We start from the raw sequence: 22,423 nt of genomic DNA, 5'->3' as shown, positions 1-22,423 counted from the left end.
CTTCAGTTGTCGTTGGTTCCGTCCTGGCAGGATCTTTTTTCGGCCACAGCGATGTGCGGAGACTTGATGTGTTATCGGATTCTTAATACTGACAGTATACTCGTGGAATCCTCACCTCATCGCTACCTCAGAGATGCTGTGTCCCATCGCTCGTGCATCGACTATAACACCACGTTCATACTCACTTAAGTCTTAATAACCCGCCATTGTAGCAGCAGTAACAGATCTAACAACTGCGCCAGGCACTTGTTGTCTGATATAGGTGTTGCCGACCACAGCACCGTATTCTGCCTGTTTAAATATCTCTGTATTTGAATATGCACACCTATACCGGTTTCTTTGGCGCTTTTGCGTAGTATCACAAGTTCGGTGTTCCGAAGACCATCCTTGTTTTGTTATGACTCACAACCAAGTTCCCACTGACATACTGAAGTCTTACACTATTGCAAAAAAAAGTGGTGTCACACTTTTGCCTTTTACAGCTCTCTACAACCACAAATTACAGCGCATAGATAGAACTTTTTGCGGCTCTTTGAAGAAGTTTGTGAACTCCGCGTGCATGCATGGGCGACAGCAAACGAACGACCAGTGACAATATACGACCTCTCAGGCATTGTGAAAACTGCTCTACCAAACGCAATTATGCTTAGAAACATACTGGCTGGATTCAGAGTGACAGATATGTCTTCCTTAAACAGATACATTTTCAGTGATAGTGACTTTGTGTCTTCTTACGTAACATACAAACCTGATTCTAATGCATTTGGTTTAATAGCTGAAGTTGGCCCTTTCGCTGCTCAAGAACACAGTGGAGGGCCTATGCTGTCAGTTATAGCGCATGTAAAGTTAAACATCACATCACATGACTAATTGTGCTTCCCAACAGCTGAAGAAGTCAAATCATTTGAGAAATGGCACCAAGGAAAGGAACAGCATCAATTGAAAAAGTACTTCAGCAATACTGAAAGACGTTCCTGTGAAATATGGATTACAATGCAAATAACAAGACTCCACAGACATCACAGAAAACACTTTGAAGAGAAATACGAATATTCTACGTAAAAACCTATTTTCCAAAAAAAGTGGCCGTGGCCAAGCTCCAAAGCTGCTCAGATAAAGCGCAGAAGGGAAGTAGGCATTCCGAACAAAGTTCTTTATGACGAAGAAAATCAGGATGAGGATGGTGATGAATGGATTAAGTTCACAAACTGTAAGAAGCTGGGCATGTCCGTCACCTGTTAAAAACAACGTGAAAGGACTTTTATTTGAATGTTGAGCTGGAAAGGTCCTATCGAAAATTCAGGCGAAGACATAAATATTTTAGATGTACTTTTCTGTGACACTGTTATTATAAAATGATAACATGATTTATGGTAGCAGTTTCTGTTATAAAGCTGTAGAAATTTGTAATTAAAAAGATTGTCAGCATTAAAAGTGAAATATTTTCCATTAAGTGATCAATAGCGTAGCTAAATTAAATAATAGAATATTGTGGTCCAACTTGACCCAACTGCAGGGCGAGCTTGCTCCGTGGGTGGAGTAGGTCGGTCCCGGTTGTATTACTGTACTAAACATTTTTTAATACAAAACCAGTGATAATCCTTAATTATTTAGTTGTAAAGTTGCAGAAACAAGGTACAAATTTTTCCACATAAAAATATCAATAGAAAGGTTTAAAACACAAGCTGGAAGAAATCAAGAAAAAGGTGGACCTCACCTATTGCATAAGCATCATAAAACAAGAAAACAGGAATGTGAGTACACTATTGAAAACATTGTAGTGACGATATCTCAATATTCAAGACAGATACAAAGCCACGACTAAATACAACAACTGAAGTATGCCTGTATGTGCCTATTAGGTTTGCATGCAACGAAGAGACTGAAGAGCGTATGGTGAGATGAAAGACATTATACAGTACAATAACGAAGACGAAAATTTAATTGATGGTGGATTGGAATTCACTTGTCTGGAACGGAGCACAAAGAAAAACAGAACCAAAACATAGACTGACTGAAAGAAGTGTTACGCCACAGAAAAATTTCGCTTTACATGGTTAATCTTTTAAAGTTTCTACCCGGCGAGCACACAGCCAAGAACTGGGACGGTGTGCCAGTCATATGCCAAGTAGACATACCGCAGAGGCATAGCCGACCTCATGCATACCACAGCTGTGGTCTGCCGTTTCTGTCTACTTGGACATCGCGGAGGGGGAGTACTGTGTTGTGCTGCTAGCCTTTCCCCACTGAGGGCCAATCTCAGATAATCTTCAAGCTGTCATCTCCACGGCAGCCAGGTGAGGCACATTTGCACAGACCCTGACTGAGTCGTGAGCACCTGCTGCGGTCTTGGTCGATCTATGGTGGATGCCCATCGCCTAATTTTCACGACAACCGACATCCTGGACCACACTATCAGATGTCCTCACGAGAGCATGTGACTGGCTGTCTACGAGACCACTGAGGTGTGAGCCGCACTGTACTGTAGAACATATGCCTGCACCAGCACATCACGCACCCATGGCTCACTGATCTGTGGCTGTGACATGGCAACTTGCTGAGGAGGTGTGAGCACTTCACCGCGGCATGCACTAATCCCAGGCCACCCTCCGACCCCCGAGGCACTTTATAGCTCTGTAAACTCAGCCTGAAAGCTAAATGCTGTAGCAGTTACCACTGTGTTACTGACGCCTCCGGCCATAAACTGTACTCGGAGCCCGGCCTCCTGCACACAACACGACCCAGGCACTCTGGGTTGTAACAGAATGAAAGGCGAAGACGCTTGGTAGAATTTTACATAGAAATTAGTTTAATCATTGCTAACACGTTTTTAAGAAACGTTGCATAAGTGTAAGAGACTGGAGTACACCGGGAGGTTCCGCATAGATTTTGAAGTGGTAAGAGAGAGATTTCAAAACGACATCTTAAACTATTTCAAAGATAGGTGTCTGACCATGAGTTATCTGTTCAAATATTCATATTAAGCTGAAGAAGTTGCATTAAGATAGGAAACTTGGATAAGTTGGATGAACCAGGGATTGTTGAGAGTTTCAATGGCAGCATTAGGCCACGACTAACTGAAACAGAAAAAGTATGTAATTTATCCCTTGCTGTTCCTATGTGGACTGGCTGGTTGCGTAAACTCCTCCTCTCGTAGTATAGTGCAAGCTATGGGTCGACCTCATAAAAAAAAAGATACGTCGATTGTGTATATCTGTCACTTTCTTATTAAAAGTTCCCAGTATTTAATTAACACCGACCCACACGCAGGTAAATTAAAGTTCGTAAATAACTGAAATTTGCCGCAGGGCAGATCAGACAGAATAAATATTCTTGTATTTCCTGTGAGAATAGAAGTCTCTGATAGGGTATTATTACATTAATGCCGGCCGAGCGGTTCTAAGCGCTACAGTATGGAACCGCGCGATCGCTACGGTCGCAGGTTCGAATCCTGCCTCGGGCATGGATGTGTGCATGTCCTTAGGTTAGTTAGGTTTAAGTATTTCTAAGTTCTATGGGACTGATGGCCTCATAAGTTAAGTCCCATAGTGCTCAGAGCCAATTGAACCATTACGTTAATGACACATCGCACTTTAATGAAAGGATTCCCAAACTATCGCTTATATTTATGTTTTAAATCCTTATTCCGTTTTTCTACAAGAAATGTTTAATTAACTTTCACTTTAAATATCGTATTGATTTCAGTCTCCTATTGCATATGCCAATATATGGCTATTCAATGTTACGAGCACGAAAAATGAAGTCTCGGGATCATACGTGAACGAATAATTTTCATGAAAGAACAAATGGAGGTCCTTTCAGATATATATTTAACAGTTTCAAAAGAACTCATACATACACATTGGTTAGCACAATGGACACGCTTTCGGGAGGACGACGGTTCAATCCCGCATCCGGCCATCCTGATTTAGGTTTTCCGTGATTTCCCTAAATCGCTCCAGGCAAATGCTAGAATGGTTCCTTTCAAAGGGCACGGCCGACTTCCTTCCCCCCCTCCTTCCCTAATCCGATGAGACCGATGACCTCGCTGTTTGATCTCCTCCCCCAAACAACCCAACCCTAACATACAAGAGTGACAAGGTACACAAGAAGAGCAAGAACGACAAGAGACAAGAAGAGCAAGAGACAAGTTATGGCTTATATGCTACTGATACAGAGATTACAAAAAGAAAAGACAAAGTGTTCTTTGTTTTTCAACTAACATTATTCTTATTACTCTTAATATTATTTTTTGTAACTTTTATTACACAAGCTCCTCAAGTATTAATTTTCCTAGTCTGCATAACATAAAAAATATTTTTGTGTCTTACGTAATTTTACTTGTTGTTTAGCGAGGCCTATAAGGTCGGTTACAACAGGAATACAGCAGAATAGAAAAAAATGGTTCAAATGGCTCTGAGCACTATGGGACTCAACATCTTAGGTCATAAGTCCCCTAGAACTTAGAACTACTTGAACCTAACTAACCTAAGGACATCACACACACCCATGCCCGAGGCAGGATGCGAACCTGCGACCGTAGCAGTCCCGCGGTTCCGGACTGCAGCGCCAGAACCGCTAGACCACCGCGGCCGGCAGCAGAATAGAAGTGGGTGGCTTTGAGAAATGAAATTGTGAAGGTAACAGAACAACGACTAGGCAAAAAGACAAAGTACATTTAAAATACATGAATGCCACATTATATGCTAGCTGAAACTGAAGAATGCAGCAGTCGAAGTAGGCCAAAGACCTTAGGGACGTCTAAAAATGAAACTGACAGAAGATGTATAGCACGAAAAGCTGGACGAGATATGTAAAGCGATAGAATCATGCATGACTATACGAAAAGTAGATGCCACCGATAAGAAAATCAAAGGAACCTTTGACCGAAACTGAAGCATCGATATGATGGCCAAAAACTCAGACAACAAGCCAGAACTAAGGAACGACGGCTCAAAGATGGAACAAATATGCACAGGGTTTATATAAAGTACAAAATCACGAAGACAAATTTTGGAGAAAAGGAAGAGGAAGTTCATGAAGATGAGATGTGTTATGCCATACATCGAGAAGAATTTGACAAAGGACTGGAAAACCTAAATCGAAACATGGCAGCCGTATCAAATGACATTCCTGCAGAATTGTTAAAACACCATTGGGATTAATGTAAAACCTTAATATCGAAGAAGGTAGGTGTTGAAAGGTGCCAGTATTACCAAATCATTAGTTTAATAAATTGTGATTGCAGAATACTAACATGAATTGTCTACAGCACGATGGAACGAGTGCTGGAAGGCGACTGGAGGAGAATCAGTTTGGGTACAGAAGAAGTGTGCGAACACGCGAGGCAGTACTCATCCTATTCATTTTGTAAGCAGAAGTGAGCTACAGGTACAAGGATAGTACTTCAACTAATACAGTGGTAGTTGTAAAGAGTACTGTATGTATAAGTATGTATAAACTGTGATCCACGATGTAAAGCTTTCTCAATAACTCTTGCAAACAAATATAACCGTATAGTTAGGTACGCATTAATGATATGAAAAAATTAAAGAAACATAGAGAATTATAATACATACGGCAACAATACTTCAAACGTTTTATCTAAATTATGAGCAATGGTATACATCTATACTACAGCTTCACGGCTCACTACCTCTAATTCAACAATCCAAAGAATTACACTACCAGAGGTTGGTGCTATGGTACGACTACATGGCGTGTTGAGTGCACAATACAACAATCTTGCATCTGATGAATTAACGTTTCAGGGAGAAATGCTAATAAAAACAAGACTTACAAATTGAAAACAAAAGACGCATTAAGCAAAATATGTAAATAAGGAAGTCTTGATGGAAATTTGATACGTAAGGCAAAATTTGGTAGACTCTCGGAGTAGCTAATTCGACAGCTCACGGGATAGAAGAGGAAAAAGGAAGAGTCAAGACGCCAGAATAGACGTATGTAGAGTATTCAACACGTTGTTGGGTATTTCGGGTCCAACAAAGAAGGGACCCGCACAGTCTATAATATACTTTAATGCGTTCTTCATACATTAATACAGAGAAAATGAGTGACTAACTTTAATATAGGTACTTTTTAAATATTTATCTTACTATAATTAGTAGTTGGTGAGATGATTGTTTTGTGAGTAATATAGAGGCAGGAAATAATTTCCATTCCTATGGACATGTCGGTAGCTATCTATGAAGGAAAAAATGTAACTTCAGGTATACTTGAAGCTAATAAATTAAGGCCTGTAGGGTAAATGCATTTGAAAAGAAAATAGCTAGTGTCTGAATCTCACGGTATTCCATAACCAATGGCCAGTCCATATAATTTAAATGGGAAATAAGCGGAAGACCACGGCCTTTAAAAGATTATAGGGCTCAGACAGATTATAAGTTTTATGGGATAGATGACGCAAGTGAATCTGTTCGTCACAATGAAACTCATACACTATTGATGAATTGTTACAGTACACAGAGATGTTAAACGCAACATATTAGGATAAGACAAAACATTCAGGAACTTCACGAAAAGTTAATATTGAGCATAATGCATCCTTTTGAACACTTTCGCTTTTGACCTCTGAGTTTAAGTACTGTTTCCTGTTTATATGAAATTTGTTCTTTTTAGTTGCTAATTCCTTCGTTGCTTTTCCTCAAACTACCAACTACAATGTAGCTAATTTCTCGTGAAATCACATACTGAAATGGATACACGGGGTAATAATCTCTCCTCTGGTCTGAAGTTTGTTGTTGTAGGTGGCCATGACGTCGAAAACAATGCCAGTACTGCTTTTGCTTATGGTGCTGGCATCTCCAGCGCTGGGTCAGCTACTAGGAATTGGGTCCTGCCCCAGCGTCACTGCGATGGCCAACATCGACACGACTTCTGTGAGTATACATAACTCCGCTAGCTATGATGGCTATTCATTGGTACCTCAACCCACCTGACTTAATCCACTTTACAATAAAGACACCTGAAACGCATTACGCTTCAAACAAGAAACTGTAGTTATGAAATCTTCACGGGTTATCAGACGAGTGGCGTCGTCTTCTAGTCGCAACGTTTCAATGGATTGAGTATCCATCATCTTCAGGCATGGCGTCGTCTTCTAGTCGCAACGTTTCAATAGATTGCGAATCCATCATCTTCAGGTGAAATCTTCGCCTGAAGATGATGGATACACAATCCACTGAAACGTTGTGACTGGAAGACGACGCCACTCGGCTGATAACCTCTGAAGATTTCATAGCTGAAATAGGCCAAGAAAGCCTGCAATCGTAAGAAACTGTATTTTATATCATATCCACCCATCATTCTCCTCTTTAGTACGTCACACTACATAATTTAAAAATATGTTAAAACAATGGGAACTCCATTAGAGATAGCTGCAGTGTTGGAGCTGTTTATGTAGCCATGGTAAATGAAATATTTCGATGTAATACATGACTGAAGCTTCTTGGCATGTGATACAGCTGTGAGAACTGGATTAAATATATCTGTGATGGCAGTGTCCATGTAATCAGAGTGAATGCAGTATTTCGATGCACTAATGATTGAAACTTCTTGCCAGATTAAAATCATGTACCCGACCGAGTCTCGATTCTGGAATGTGCTTTCACAGGCAATGCTTTTACAGACTTCTTTCACCTTACCATATTTATATTTAGCTTTTTTTTAAAATTATGGATTAAAGCATTTGTCTAAAACCAACACAGAGCACACATTTGTGTCACGTTGGTTGTTTGTAGCGCTTTTTTAGTGAATAAGGTTTTTTCTGTGCTTTCTGTCAATGTGTGACACTATTTTTGAGTAATGGTGTGCGATGAGATTTTGCTTCCAAGTTGAATACAGTGCAACGGTAACCTTCGCAAAACTTCGGCAGACGTACGGACACAGTGTTTTGTCAAGGACTCTGATGTTTCGGTGGTTTAAGGCTATAGCAGAAGGAAGATGAACCTCGCAGTGGAAACCCTTGGGTTTCAATAACTCATGCAAATGACGGCAGGGTCCGGGATCTTATGTGCAGATCATTACTTGACAGTCAGAATCATTGCGGCTGAAATGGATTTGAGTCACACCATCGTTCATCAGGTATTGATCAATGAACTGAGATGAAAAAATTCTGCTCTAAACTGGTTCCGAGAAACCTCCGACAGGACAAATAGGACATGAAGAGAGACAGATGCGCTGACGTTTTGGAATAGATTGAAGATGTTCTGGATTTTCTCGTACGTGTCATTATCGGTGACAAAGTTTGAGTGTTTGAGTACGATCCTGAGATCATAGATCAACTAAATGCTGATATGCTTTTTAGATAGCTCGGGAATTGTTCATGAAGAGTCTGTGCCTCAAGGCCAAGAGGTTAAGAAACTCTTTTACCGAGAAGTTCTTGAAAGACTACACAAAAAGGATCATGCCTGTAAGATCAAAAATAAAAACCAATCGTATTACACACCAGTTTCAGTTAACCGCTTTTTGGGCAGAATGACCATTTCTGCGGCTTCTCAGCCTCCTTATTCGCACGTCTTGTGTCCCTGCGACTTTTTTCTCTTTTTGAGATTGCAAAACACTCGTCAAGGGACGTTGCTTTTGGGACATGGACAACATTCAAATGGCAGCAACCGATCAGCTGAGAGTTATTCCACTATCCAGCTTCGGCATGCTATGAGGAGTGGGAAAACCGTCTCCAGCACTGTGTAGCTTCCCAAAGCGTTCAAATCGCAATGTTACTGGGATAATCTTATTCTTTTATTTACACCAGTAAAGTGCCTTTGATGATGTTTCATTTGGCTTAGTTATAGTATATTTCTTACTTTTTTTTAGAATTCCAGCCAATACGTCCCTCAAATCTTGACAAATCAGCGGGGATGTAGTTGACACCGCCATGTTTTGGATCCGATTCATGGAATTGTGGAGCGCAGGTATTTTCTAAGATTCCAAAACCTAATTTATTCCTTAACCTCGATAAAAGATTCTGCCTGTAAATAACCTTTTGGAACGAGTTATTTGGTTTTGCGTCGTTGGCAGGTGTCGTGTGAAAACATCTGTAAATATAAACATTATTCAAAATTATAATGGATAGGCTAGAATATGTATCTACACTACTGGCCATTAAAATTGCTACACCACGAAGAAATGCAGATGACAAACGGGCATTCATTGGACAAATATATTATACTAGAACTGACATGTGATTACATTTTCACGTAATTTGGGTGCATACATCCTCATAAATCAGTACCCAGAACAACCACGTATGGCCGTAATAACGGCCTTGATACGCCTGGGCATTGAGTCAAACAGAGCTAGGATGGCGTGTACAGGTACAGCTGCCCATGCAGCTTCAACACGATACCACAGTTCATCAAGAGTAGTGACTGGCGTATTGTGACGAGCCAGTTGCTCGGCCACCATTGACCAGACCTTTTCAATTGGTGAGGGATCTGGAGAATGTGCTGGCCAGGGCAGCAGTCGAACATTTTCTGTATCTAGAAAGACCCGTAAAGGACGAGCAACATGCGGTCGTGCATTATCCTGCTGAAATGTAGGGTTTTGCAGGGTTCGAATGAAGGGTAGAGCCACGGGTCGTAACACATCTGAAATTTAACGTCCACTGTTCAAAGTGCCGTCAGTGCGAACAAGAGGTGACCGAGACGTGTAACCAATGGCACCCCATACCATCACGCCAGGTGATACGCCAGTATGGCGATGACGAATACACGCTTCCAATGTGCGTTCACCGCGATGTCGCCAAACACTGAAGCGACCATCATGATGCTGTAAACAGAACCTGGATTCATCTGAAAAAATTACCTTTTGCCATTTGTGCACCCATGTTCGTCGAACTGTTCGTGCAGATGGTTGTTGTCTTGCAAACGTCTCCATCTGTTGACTCAGGGATCTAGACGTGGCTGCACGATCCGTTACAGCCATGCGGATAAGATGCCTGTCATCTCGACTGCTAGTGATACGAGGCCGTTGGAATCCAGTACGACGTTGCGTATTACCCTCCTGAACCCACCGATTCCATATTCTGCTAACAGTCATTGGATCTCGACCAACGCGAGCAGCAGTGTCGCGATACGATAAACCGCAATCGCGATATGCTACAATCCGACCTTTATCAAAGTCGGAAACGTGATGGTAAGCATTTATCCTCCTTACACGAGGCATCACAAAAACGTTTCACCAGGTAACGCCGGTCAACTGCTGTTTGTGTATGAGAAATCGGTTGGAAACTTTCCTCATGTTAGCACGTTGTAGGTGTCGCCACCGACGCCAACATTGTGTGAATGCTCTGAAAAGCTAATCATTTGCATATCACAGCATCTTCTTCCTGCCGGTTAAATTTCGCGTCTGTAGCACGTCATCTTCGTGGTGTAGCAATTTTAATGGCCAGTAGTGTAATAAAGGCAAATATTGCTTCTGCGCCGTAACAGCTTGAATTCTCAATAGGCGAATGTGACTATCGAACCCAACTTTTATATTACAACATCGTAAAAGGAAATTGACATTCTTACACCCACGAAACAAACCGTTAAATCAGCTCTAGTGTTATCTACCTAAGTTATACACGTAGTTTAAAACCTCAATGCAAAATATACGCCTCTTAACACTTTCACCTGTATGTCAACAGACCAAGGTACTGAGATACCCAGGCACGATTCAGGGCGTCCCCACACAGCTGTACTTACGTCAGTAGGGCTCTCTTCTTTCCATAGTTTACACTAGTTCTCCTGGACACCTTGCTTGCGTAGCTCTTCTGGAAACACTTTCTCTCAAGAGAGCTAGTCCAGCAAGGTGTTCGGAGAACTTCTGACAAGTTTGGAGAGAAGAGAGCGTTACTAACAGAAGTAAATCTGTGTGTGGGCAGCCTGAATCGTGCCTGGATAGTTCAGTTGGTAAAAACATGGTTTGCGAAAGGCAAGGTCCGAGGTTGGAGTCCTAGTCCAGCATGGCATACAGTTTTCGTCTGCCACGAAGTTGCAAAACAGCACCAGCATATCAAAAGAGTACAAAATACTGTCACAATCACAGCCAGTATCTGTAATTATACTTTGATTTGTTCTGTCAACGATACAAAGCATTGTTAGCTTCTGCAGTACAGTATGTTAATGCCACTGAGTAAATGTCCCTTAATAATAATAATACCTTATTACCCGGTAAAAGCGATCATTAGACCTGGTCAAGCTGACGGCAATGTTTAGTTTGCGGTGGAGTCACAGAAAGGGAAGGTGGCTCTCGGAATCGGAGCGCTGTCGCATGACAAATAAGCACTGACTGGCACTTTTATTAGCCAGTGTTCCTCAACACACTATCGTTGTGACACGTATTCACAGCGTGTCCAAATAAAGCCCTGGCCGCTTTAATGCAGAATTTTTCATTTTATGGTGACAATCTGACGTAGTATTCTTTTTTTTTAAACTATTTCGTCTCTTTCGCACATTATTCTGTAACATTCTAAAACCAAACACCTTAGACGAAATAGTTTTTCTCAGAGTTACCATGCTAGTCTCGATGACCATTTGTGTCAGACAGAGTTTGTGAAGCTATAGCAGAACTGACATTTTTGTGTATTGTACATAATATCGCAGAAATTGTTGCCTAATAATATATTTATCCATATCGTCAATGGGATAGTTATTGTGGGCATTTGCCTTCTTCTTTGGGACAGATACTTGAATCCCACTCCAATCAACATTATGTTCCTCCAGCAACAACTTGCACACCTTACTCTCGCTGGACTCTAAAATTTAGTGACATTATCAGCAAGTCTTAGTCTTATCATTTTAGCGATAGTTTTCCACACTTGATCTGCGACTTGACGACGTGCACTACTTTGGAATGGAATGTACAGGGTGTTTCAAAAATGATCGGTATATTTGAAACGGCAATAAAAACTAAACGAGCAGCGATAGAAATACACCGTTTGTTGCAATATGCTTGGGACAACTGTACATTTTCAGGCAGACAAACTGTCGAAATTACAGTCGTTACAATTTTCAACAACAGATGGCGCTGCAAGTGATGTGAAAGATATAGACGACAACGCAGTCTGTGGGTGCGCCATTCTGTACGTCGTCTTTCTGCTGTAAGCGTGTGCTGTTCACAACGTGCAAGTGTGCTGTAGACAACATGGTTTATTCCTTAGAACAGAGGATTTTTCTGGTGTTGGAATTCCACCGCCTAGAACACAGTGTTGTTGCAACAAGACGAAGTTTTCAACGGAGGTTTAATGTAACCAAAGGACCGAAAAGCGATACAATAAAGTAAATTACTTTTGAATACATTATGGGCACAACAGTGATCAATGTCATAAATAATTACTATTAAAAACAGTCTTGATCACAATTTATTTAACAAGGTGACCGGTTTCAACCACTACTGTGGTCATCTTCAGACCATTGAGTAGGAACCTCTTTCCTTGAAGAATCACTACTTCAAGGAAAGAGGTTCCTACTCAATGGTCTGAAGATGACCACAGTAGTGGTTGAAACCGGTCACCTTGTTAAATAAATTGTGATCAAGACTGTTTTTAATAGTAATGATACAATAAAGGATCTGTTTGAAAAATTTCAACGGACTGGGAACATGACGGATGAACGTGCTGGAAAGGTAGGGCGACCGCGTACGGCAACCACAGAGGGCAACGCGCAGCTAGTGCAGCATGTGATCCAACAGCGGCCTCGGGTTTCCGTTCGCCGTGTTGCAGCTGTTGTCCAAATGACGCCAACGTCCACGTATCGTCTCATGCGCCAGAGTTTACACCTCTATCCATACAAAATTCAAACGCGGCAACCCCTCAGCACCGCTACCATTGCTGCACGAGAGACATTCGCTAACGATATAGTGCACAGGATTGATGACGGCGATATGCATGTGGGCAGCATTTGGTTTACTGACGAAGCTTATTTTTACCTGGACGGCTTCGTCAATAAACAGACATATGGGGAACCGAAAAGCCCCATGTTGCAGTCCCATCGTCCCTGCATCCTCAAAAAGTACTGGTCTGGGCCGCCATTTCTTCCAAAGGAATCATTGGCCCATTTTTCAGATCCGAAACGATTACGGCATCACGCTATCTGGACATTCTTCGTGAATTTGTGGCGGTACAAACTGCCTTAGACGACACTGCGAACACCTCGTGGTTTATGCAAGATGGTGTCCGGCCACATCGCACGGCCGACGTCTTTAATTTCCTGAATGAATATTTCGATGATCGTGTGATTGCTTTGGGCTATCCGAAACATACAGGAGGCGGCGTGGATTGGCCTCCCTATTCGCCAGACATGAACCCCTGTGACTTCTTTCTGTGGGGACACTTGAAAGACCAGGTGTACCGCCAGAATCCAGAAACAATTGAACAGCTGAAGCAGTACATCTCATCTGCATGTGAAGCCATTCCGCCAGACACGTTGTCAAAGGTTTCGGGTAATTTCATTCAGAGACTACGCCATATTATTGCTACGCATGGTGGATATGTGGAAAATATCGTACTATAGAGTTTCCCAGACCGCAGCGCCATCTGTTGTTGAAAATTGTAACTACTGTAATTTCGAAAGTTTGTCTGCCTGAAAATGTACTGTTGTCCCAAGCATATTGCAACAAACGGTGTATTTCTATCGCTGCTCGTTTAGTTTTTATTGCCGTTTCAAATATACCGGTCATTTCTGAAACACCCTGTAGCTGCACCTAGTATCGAGATCGTGACGCTTCCCACTACCGGGTCTACGATTCGCATTGTCGACTAACGTTATAAACTCATAGACCGCAGTTTCCTTGACAGATCTGGCAGTGTTTCCAGTGATTTCTGTAATTTACGCCAGACTCTTGGTTTTTCTGTTGACAGCTGCTGGGCACGTGGTACGAGTACAAGCGCTACTCGAATTCCTTCGAGCTGGGCAGCAAATGCGTCACCGCAAACTTAGAAACCGCCGCAGACAACAGCACCATCGACATCACCGTCTCCCTGACCAACTTCTTGTAAGCAACTCCTGCTGCTCACCTGTCTCGTATCACTATTAGCTCTGAACAAGACAAGGAGATCGCTACAGAAAACTACGTACAAGGATTTCTAAGACACTATCGACTAATATTATAGACTAACAAGAAATAAGACACTCATTATGTTCTCCGACTGTTTATCTAATCAGTGACGGGTTTTCGTTCCCAGCAGCGTAGGAAATTGTCAGGTGACAAATGAATATGGGAACCACAGATCGAATATGTGACTTACAGAGATATTAGTGATACAGGAACAAAGTGCTTAAAAAGAAAAGTATATCATTGATTTATTCTGTTGAGGAAACACTTGCAGCTGAAAAGCAGCACAAAAAAGTCGTTGTCAGTAATATAATCTGAATTTCCATGGCTGAAACTTACTTTAACAAGGGAGTAAGATAAAAATGGTCTTGCATAATTTAAAACATTACGCCATCTTTCTTTTAAATGTGATTATTGAAGTAAGTTAAAGTTACGCAAGTCTTAGATTATAATAGTAAAATCCACTTTATTCTTATCATTTTTCAAACTGAAGTGATTTCCTTTATACATTAAATATGTAACACTTTTCCTCGTAAACAATCTGCATCACTAATACATTATGCGATCGAAAGTATCCGGACACCTGGCTGAAAATGACTTAGAAGTGAGTGGTGCCCTCCATCGGTAATGCAGGAGTTCAATGTGGTGTTGGCTCACCCTTAGCCTTGATGTCTGCTTCCAATCTCGCAGGCATACGTTCAGTCAAGTGATGGAAGGTTTCTTGGGGAATGGCAGCCCATTCTTCATGGAGTGCTGCACTGAGGGGAGGTACCTATGTCGGTTGGTCAGGCCTGGCACGAAGTCGGCTTTCCAAAACATCCGAAAGGTGTTCTATAGGAATCAGGTCAGGACTCTCTGCTGGCCAGTCCATTACAAGAATGTTATTGTTGTGTAACCAATCGGCCACAGGCCGTACGTCGTGAACAGGTGCTCGACCATGTTGAAAGATGCAATCGCCATCCCCAAATTGCTCTTCAACAGTGGGAAGCAAGAAAGTTCTTAAGACATCAACGTAGGCCGGTGCTATGATAGTGCCACGCAAAACAAGGGGTGCAAGCCCCCTTCATGAACCACGCGACCACACCGTAACACCACCGCCTCCGAATTTTGCTGTTGGCGCTACACACGCTGGCAGATGACGTTCACCGGTCATTCGCCATACCCACAACCTGCCATCGGATCAACACATTGTGTACCGTGTTTCGACACTCCACACGTTTTTCCACTGTTCAATGGTCCAATGTTTATGCCCCCTACACCAAACGAGGCGTCGTTCAGCATTTACCGGCGTGGTGTGTGGTTTATGAGCAACCGCGGGGCCATGAAATCCGTTTTCTCGCCTCCTGCCTAACTGTCATAGTAGTTTCAGTGGATCCTGATGCAGTTCGGAATTCCTGTGTAATGGTCTGGAAAGATGTCTGCCTATTACACATTACGACCCTCTTCAACTGTCGGCCTATACGCTTTTGTGCTGTACGTGTCCCTTCACGTGTCCACTTCACTATCACATCGAAAATAGTCGACGAAGGAATGTGTAGGGGTGTGGAAATCTCGCGTACAGACGTATGACACGAGTGACACCCAATGATCTGACCACGTTCGAAGACCGTGAGTTCCGCGGAGCACCCCATTCTGCCTCTCACGTTTTCCAATGGCTACTGAGGTCGCTGATTTGGAGTACCAGGCAATAGGTGGCAGCAGAATGCACCTAATATGAAAAACGTATGTTTTTCGGGGGGTCCGGATACTTTTGATCACATAGTGTACCTACACTCCTGGAAATTGAAATAAGAACACCGTGAATTCATTGTCCCAGGAAGGGGAAACTTTATTGACACATTCCTGGGGTCATATACATCACATGATCACACTGACAGACCCACAGGCACATAGACACAGGCAACAGAGCATGCACAATGTCGGCACTAGTACAGTGTATATCCACGTTTCGCAGCAATGCAGGCTGCTATTCTCCCATGGAGACGATCGTAGAGATGCTGGATGTAGTCCTGTGGAACGGCTTGCCATGCCATTTCCACCTGGCGCCTCAGTTGGACCAGCGTTCGTGCTGGACGTGCAGACCGCGTGAGATGACGCTTCATCCAGTCCCAAACATGCTCAATGGGGGACAGATCCGGAGATCTTGCTGGCCAGGGTTGTTGACTTACACCTTCTAGAGCACGTTGGGTGGCACGGGATACATGCGGACGTGCATTGTCCTGTTCGAACAGCACGTTCCCTTGCCGGTCTAGGAATGGTAGAACGATGGGTTCGATGACGGTTTGGATGTACCGTGCACTATTCAGTGTCCCCTCGACGATCACCAGTGGTGTACGGCCAGTGTAGGAGATCGCTCCCCACACCATGATGCCGGGTGTTGGCCCTGTGTGCCTCGGTCGTATGCAGTGCTGATTGTGGCGCTCACCTGCACGGCGCCAAACACGCATACGACCATCATTGGCGCCAAGGCAGAAGCGACTCTCATCGCTGAAGACGACACGTCTCCATTCGTCCCTCCATTCACGCCTGTCGCGACACCACTGGAGGCGGGCTGCACGATGTTGGGGCGTGAGCGGAAGACGGCCTAACGGTGTGCGGGACCGTAGCCCAGCTTCATGGAGACGGTTGCGAATGGTCCTCGCCGATACCCCAGTAGCAACAGTGTCCCTAATTTGCTGGGAAGTGGCGGTGCGGTCCCCTACGGCACTGCGTAGGATCCTACGGTCTTGGCGTGCATCCGTGCGTCGCTGCGGTCCGGTCCCAGGTCGACGGGCACGTGCACCTTCGGCCGACCACTGGCGACAACATCGATGTACTGTGGAGACCTCACGCCCCACGTGTTGAGCAATTCGGCGGTACGTCCACCCGGCCTCCCGCATGCCCACTATACGCCCTCGCTCAAAGTCCGTCAACTGCACATACGGTTCACGTCCACGCTGTCGCGGCATGCTACCAGTGTTAAAGACTGCAAAGGAGCTCCGTATGCCACGGCAAACTGGCTGACACTGACGGCGGCGGTGCACAAATGCTGCGCAGCTAGCGCCATTCGACGGTCAACACCGCGGTTCCTGGTGTGTCCGCTGTGCCGTGCGTGTGATCATTGCTTGTACAGCCCTCTCGCAGTGTCCGGAGCAAGTATGGTGGGTCTGACACACCGGTGTCAATGTGTTCTTTTTTCCATTTCCAGTAGTGTATGTAAGCTGGACATCCTTTTATCTGTGATTGTAACCCAATTCGTGACTGAATTAATAGTAGCTGTAGAAGTTCAAAAGTTTTTCACTTCTTGATACTTACGTAACTGTTGAAACCATTGTGGCCACTTGTTAAAGTTTGCTTAATACTTTTCCTAACATTTCTTCAGCAGTATTGGCTATGACTGTCAAAGGTCACTCTCCAGTGCTTCTGGTGGCACACAATAGGAACTTCTGTAGGAGCTGATCGTCCCCCAGATTCTGATCGAGTACGAGCACAAAGCGCTAACCTCGTTCATCTGGAACCGTACAAAAATTATACTTCTCTTGTTTCGTTGTCTTTTTTGTGATTCATTTCTCTTCTACTGTCGTTAGCAGGGCTGCCAGGACTATGAAGGCCAGCAAGCTCCATTGTTGTCGCCACTCCAGGAAGGCACCGCGTCGGAAGTGTGGGTTAGGCCGGCTGTTGAACAGTAGGCGTGACCGCTCCGACACCCATCATCAGGGCCTGCTGTAGAGTCGCAGCAAGGCGTGAAACCTTGTCGAGAACTGCAATCAGGGTGCCGCTGAGTAAAGCCAGGTCGCCAATGGTCACTGTTGCGGTTGTAGTGTGCAGGGGCGATGCTTCGGCGCGGCCGGCGACTGTGACACATGCCGTGGTCCTGTTGGGCGCCGAGTTTTCCCCCCTGGGTGGGATCGTCTCGCTGCTCCTATAGCATGCTAGCCCTAGCGTGCTTTCTGGAGCACACGCTCCTTTGTCTACCGCCTTTTCGGTGGCAGTGGTGACTGGAGTCACTCCAGTAGGAGATGTCATTCCCACTGTGTTTTTCCCTTTGTTACCTGCAGAGGTTGTTCACTACGGCACAGCAATCCTAAATCTGTGTGTTTTGAGGCTTTATTATTTCTTGTTGAAACTACTGTCAAGTTTGTGAATTGCTGTAGGTCCTAACATAATAAAATTCACTGACATTGAGGTTCTCATTGTGGAGAAGAACCATTACACATACTTATTCAGAGAAGCTATAGCAATTCACATACATAATAGTTTCAACACAAAAGAATTAGGCAGACGGATCCCAGATTCCCATGCTGCAGCAAACGAATGTTGCAGATAACAAGGGGAGAACCAGGGCAGGTCACCAAGGAAAGGCCGTCAGATGTTGATGCAACAGGTGCATATTATCTCTGGCCACAGACTCGACTGCAGTCTACCACCAAAGTTGAGAATCAACCATTGACAACTCTTGGCTCAACATCAGGCAAAGTATCAAACAGACGACAGCCAGAGATGCTGACAAAGAAGCCTACTTTTCTACATTTATCGTGTTTTGCCAAACACTGACAGTGAATTCAGTTGATGTAGATATGTTAAACAGAAAATGGTGCAGTGAGTGGAAGAAAGCACAGATCACAAGAGGGGCATCAGAGATGATCCTAAAAACTATCGTCCCATCTCATCGACGTCCATCGGTCGTACAGTTCTGCAACAGATTCTGAGATCAAACGCAATGAGGTATCTCGAACAGAATGATACCCGTTCCAGCCAGCCTAGGTTCCAAACACACTGATCATGTGAAATACAACTTGCACTTTTCTCACATGGCATCGTCACACACGCTTATTTCAATGCAATCAGGTGAACGCAGTATTTATTGACTTTTGAAATCATTTGAGATGAAATCACATCAGTGAAGAGTAACAAAAGTGCGATTGCGTTAGTTATAAAACAAAATTTTTGACAGGATGGAGAACTGAAGAGTAAGGAGGATGCAGTATGTTATATGCAGTATGTTATCTTCAATGGAGACTCACCAACAGAATTAGAAGTAACTTCACATTGTCCTACGAACCATTGTTCGTATTGTATATTGATGACGCTATAGAACAGGCCTTTGCGCTCTTGGAGTATGCTCGTGCTCCAGAAGCACAGCTATGTCTGCTTAGCACTCTGACTTCCTCCATCATTGCTCTATTCTGAGCAGGTGCGCGAATGATACGGCTAAATGCTGAAGGCTACACATGCGGAAAGCTTAAGAAGATGTGTTTGAACACAGTGTATCTAATTCTAAGAGGCGAATATTGCAGGATACTTCTGTATACAGCAGTTTATCATTTTTTTATTTTCAACTTTTTATTTTTCTGCCAAAGCAACAATTTTTATTAGTTGATTAAATAAATACATTAAATAGTGCTGATACGATGAGTAGAACTAGAAAAAAGCTTTACAATACAAACAGGCATTTAACATAAAGTTGTGATGTTTTAGAATGTGTAATATATTTGTAACTTGATTCGTGGTACAGTCAAAAACAAGAACTTTCATGGTCTAAAATACGAACGCTGGCTGGAATTCATAAATTTCATAACAGAAAAAGAGACGTTCATAAGCATGTGTTTAATCAAACATTGAAATAGTTTTAGCGGCTTCTATGTACAGCTGAGGATAGTGCTCTTCGGGTAATATTTGATTAAAGTATCGTAATTTGATTGACTGGACAAACAGATCACTGAACTGGGCGCTACACTCTATGTTATTCAGCTAAAGTAGGAAGTAATAACGTAGCAGCAAAAACCGAGAGCAGTCTGGCAGATAACTCGAAATCCGTCTTTAATCACGCAGTGTCTTGGAATCTCTTTTAGAACTTATAACGAAAAGTGTCAATTAACATTCCGCCCAGCCGCGGAAAGTAGGGACAAGTAACACCGTCTACATTTTTTCCACAAAGAAATATTACAGACAGAGTTTCTCTTTCAGAAATCTCATCTGAATCTTGTTTTTTTGTGGGAAGATTGTATCTTGCATCGTATAATGGGGAAAAATGTCTAACAGCATTTGCCGGAATTCGGAAGTGCAGAATCGTGATTATCAAGATTACATAAGGTGTCACGAGTAACATATCCATGTGTGAAGGCTCTTACGAGAACGACCGTTACCGGACTGAATTCGTCGTATCACACGGACCTAGCTAGCACCTAATGTGACCGTATGGGATTCCACAGTGTTGTAACCACAACCAACAGCGGGAACGCCTTGGGCTGCGGATCGGAGCCGCCAGGCGGTGAAGCCGCCGGCGGTGGAGCACGCACCACCGGGTAAACACAGGACGAGTCGGACGACAGACCAACGACAACTGACAACAACCGACCACGACCGACTATGAGCGACACAACAAGGAAGAGATAAACAACGGAGGCTTGTGGAAACCACAACACCAAACACCAAACGTAACTCCACTCGGAACCAGAGCCAGGCAAATGTCAACAACGAGCAACGACCAGAACGCAGTACCGCCGAGATAAAAACGAAATCCAGAGCGAGTACCAGAGTGACTGGACTAGGCTTTTTTTTTTCTTTATTGTATTTCAATTCCCCATCGGGGCGGGCTGGCAGCAGCATATGCGCTGCTCTTCAGCCGAAAGACAGAGAACAAACAATAGAAGACATTTAAAAAATAACAAAGGAGAGAATATGGTGAACATAGATATAAAAAAAGGGGGAACGTCATGGAAGGCAATAGACAAAAAAACGGGGTGACTGTAAAATGAAGATTAAAAACTGGTTAAAAGCAACACACACAAAAAGCCACACACTGTGACAGTTAAAAGAACACAAGGCACAGTATGACTGGAGCATAAAAGGTATCGACGGATGGCATAGCAGATAACAAACACTGACGGCGAACCTCAAGGCAGTACACAATTAAAATCACACCTCTTGACGCACAGGAGAAACGGCACTAAACACAACACTGATGTGGCACACTGACGATGATCAAAACAGAGAATCTGCCAGGTGCAAGGATATGAGGGAGACCGGAAGAAGGGAGGGAGGGGAAGAGATGGGGGAGAAAAGCGGGGGCCGCGCTGAGGAGGGCCAGGTAGGGAGGGATGTGGGAAGGAAAGAGGCAAGTATGGGGTGCAGGGTCTCAGTGGATGGGAGGGGGGGGGGGAAGGAGGAAAATCCGCTCTGGGAGAAGGAGGGAAGAGGAAAAGGGGGCCCTGTGGAGGGGGGGGGGAACAAGGCCAGGTTATAGTTGGAAGGAAGGGTAGATGTCACGGCGAAGTTCGTCATCCGGGAGGGGGAGGTGTTGGAAATTGCCCTGAAGAAGGAGATGGAGGGTGTGGAGGTGGAGATAGGGAGGGATACAGCGATAGAGGCGCAGCAATGGGCGGGGGGTGGAGAAGAAGGAGGAAACCAGAGGGTGGGGGGGATCAAGCCTGCGGACAATGTAAAGGATGCGGGGATGTTGGAGGAACAGGAGGAGGTGGGGGAAGGGGATCAGTTCATACAGGAGCCGTGTGGGGGAAGGAAGGCGGATACGGAAGGCAAGGCGGTGCGCATGGCTTTCGAGGATTTGGAGGGCCTTGTAAAAGCGGGTGGGGGCGGAGATCCAGGCAACGCTGGCATAACAGAGGATAGGACGGATGAGGGATTTGTAGGTGTGGAGGATGGTAGAAGGATGCAATCCCCATGTCCGGCCAGACAGGAGTTTCAGAAGGCGGAGGCGGGAATGGGCTTTCTGCTGGACGGTCTGGAGATGAGGGGTCCAGGTGAGGTGTCGGTCGAGGGTGAGGCCAAGGTATTTCAGGGTAGGGGTGAGCTGGATGGGACGACCATAAAGGGTGGGGTAGAAATCATGGAGGCGAAAGGAGCGAGTGGTGCGGCCTATGATGATTGCCTGGGTTTTGGAGGGGTTGAGATGGAGGAACCACTGGTTACACCAAGTGGTGAACTGGTGAAGGTGGGTTTGGAGGGTATGTTGAGACCGTTGAAGGGAAGGATAGAGAGCCAGGAAGGCGGTGTCATCAGCATACTGGAGAAGGTGGACTGGTGGGGGTGGCTTGGGCATATCAGCTGTATACAAGAGATAAAGGAGAGGGGAGAGGACAGAACCCTGGGGAACACCAGCCGTGGGATAAAAGATATGGGAGTTGGTGTTGTGGAGGGTGATATAGGAAGGACGGTGCGAGAGGAAGGAAGCGACCAGACGGACAAAATTGATAGGCAGGGCGTAAGTTTGGAGTTTAAAGAGGAGACCAGGATGCCATACACGGTCATAGGCATTTTGGAGGTCAAGGGAAACAAAAATGGCGGAGCGACGGGAGTTGAGCTGGAGGGACAGAAGGTGAACAAGGTTAAGGAGTTGGTCTTCAGCAGAGAAGGAGGGTCGGAAGCC

General features: G+C 44.3%; 1 protein-coding gene across 2 annotated transcripts in view; it reads left to right on the top strand.

Moving 5' to 3' along the window:
- The window catches only part of LOC126237597 (apolipoprotein D-like), a 37,906-nt gene that overhangs the window by 4,415 nt on the left and 11,068 nt on the right, over positions 1–22,423 (top strand). The window contains exons 2-3 of one of the 2 annotated variants that reach the window (XM_049947736.1): positions 6,755–6,899; positions 13,862–13,995. In XM_049947736.1, the coding sequence (XP_049803693.1) occupies positions 6,774–6,899; positions 13,862–13,995 (260 nt within the window). In that variant the 5' untranslated portion in view covers positions 6,755–6,773. The remainder of the gene's footprint in view (positions 1–6,754; positions 6,900–13,861; positions 13,996–22,423) is intronic. The other variant, XM_049947737.1, reaches the window with a different exon arrangement.

The sequence above is a fragment of the Schistocerca nitens genome, chromosome 1 (assembly GCF_023898315.1).
Source record: "Schistocerca nitens isolate TAMUIC-IGC-003100 chromosome 1, iqSchNite1.1, whole genome shotgun sequence".
In the NCBI taxonomy this organism is placed as follows: domain Eukaryota; kingdom Metazoa; phylum Arthropoda; class Insecta; order Orthoptera; family Acrididae; genus Schistocerca; species Schistocerca nitens.
This window is presented reverse-complemented; position numbering and strand designations above follow the sequence as displayed.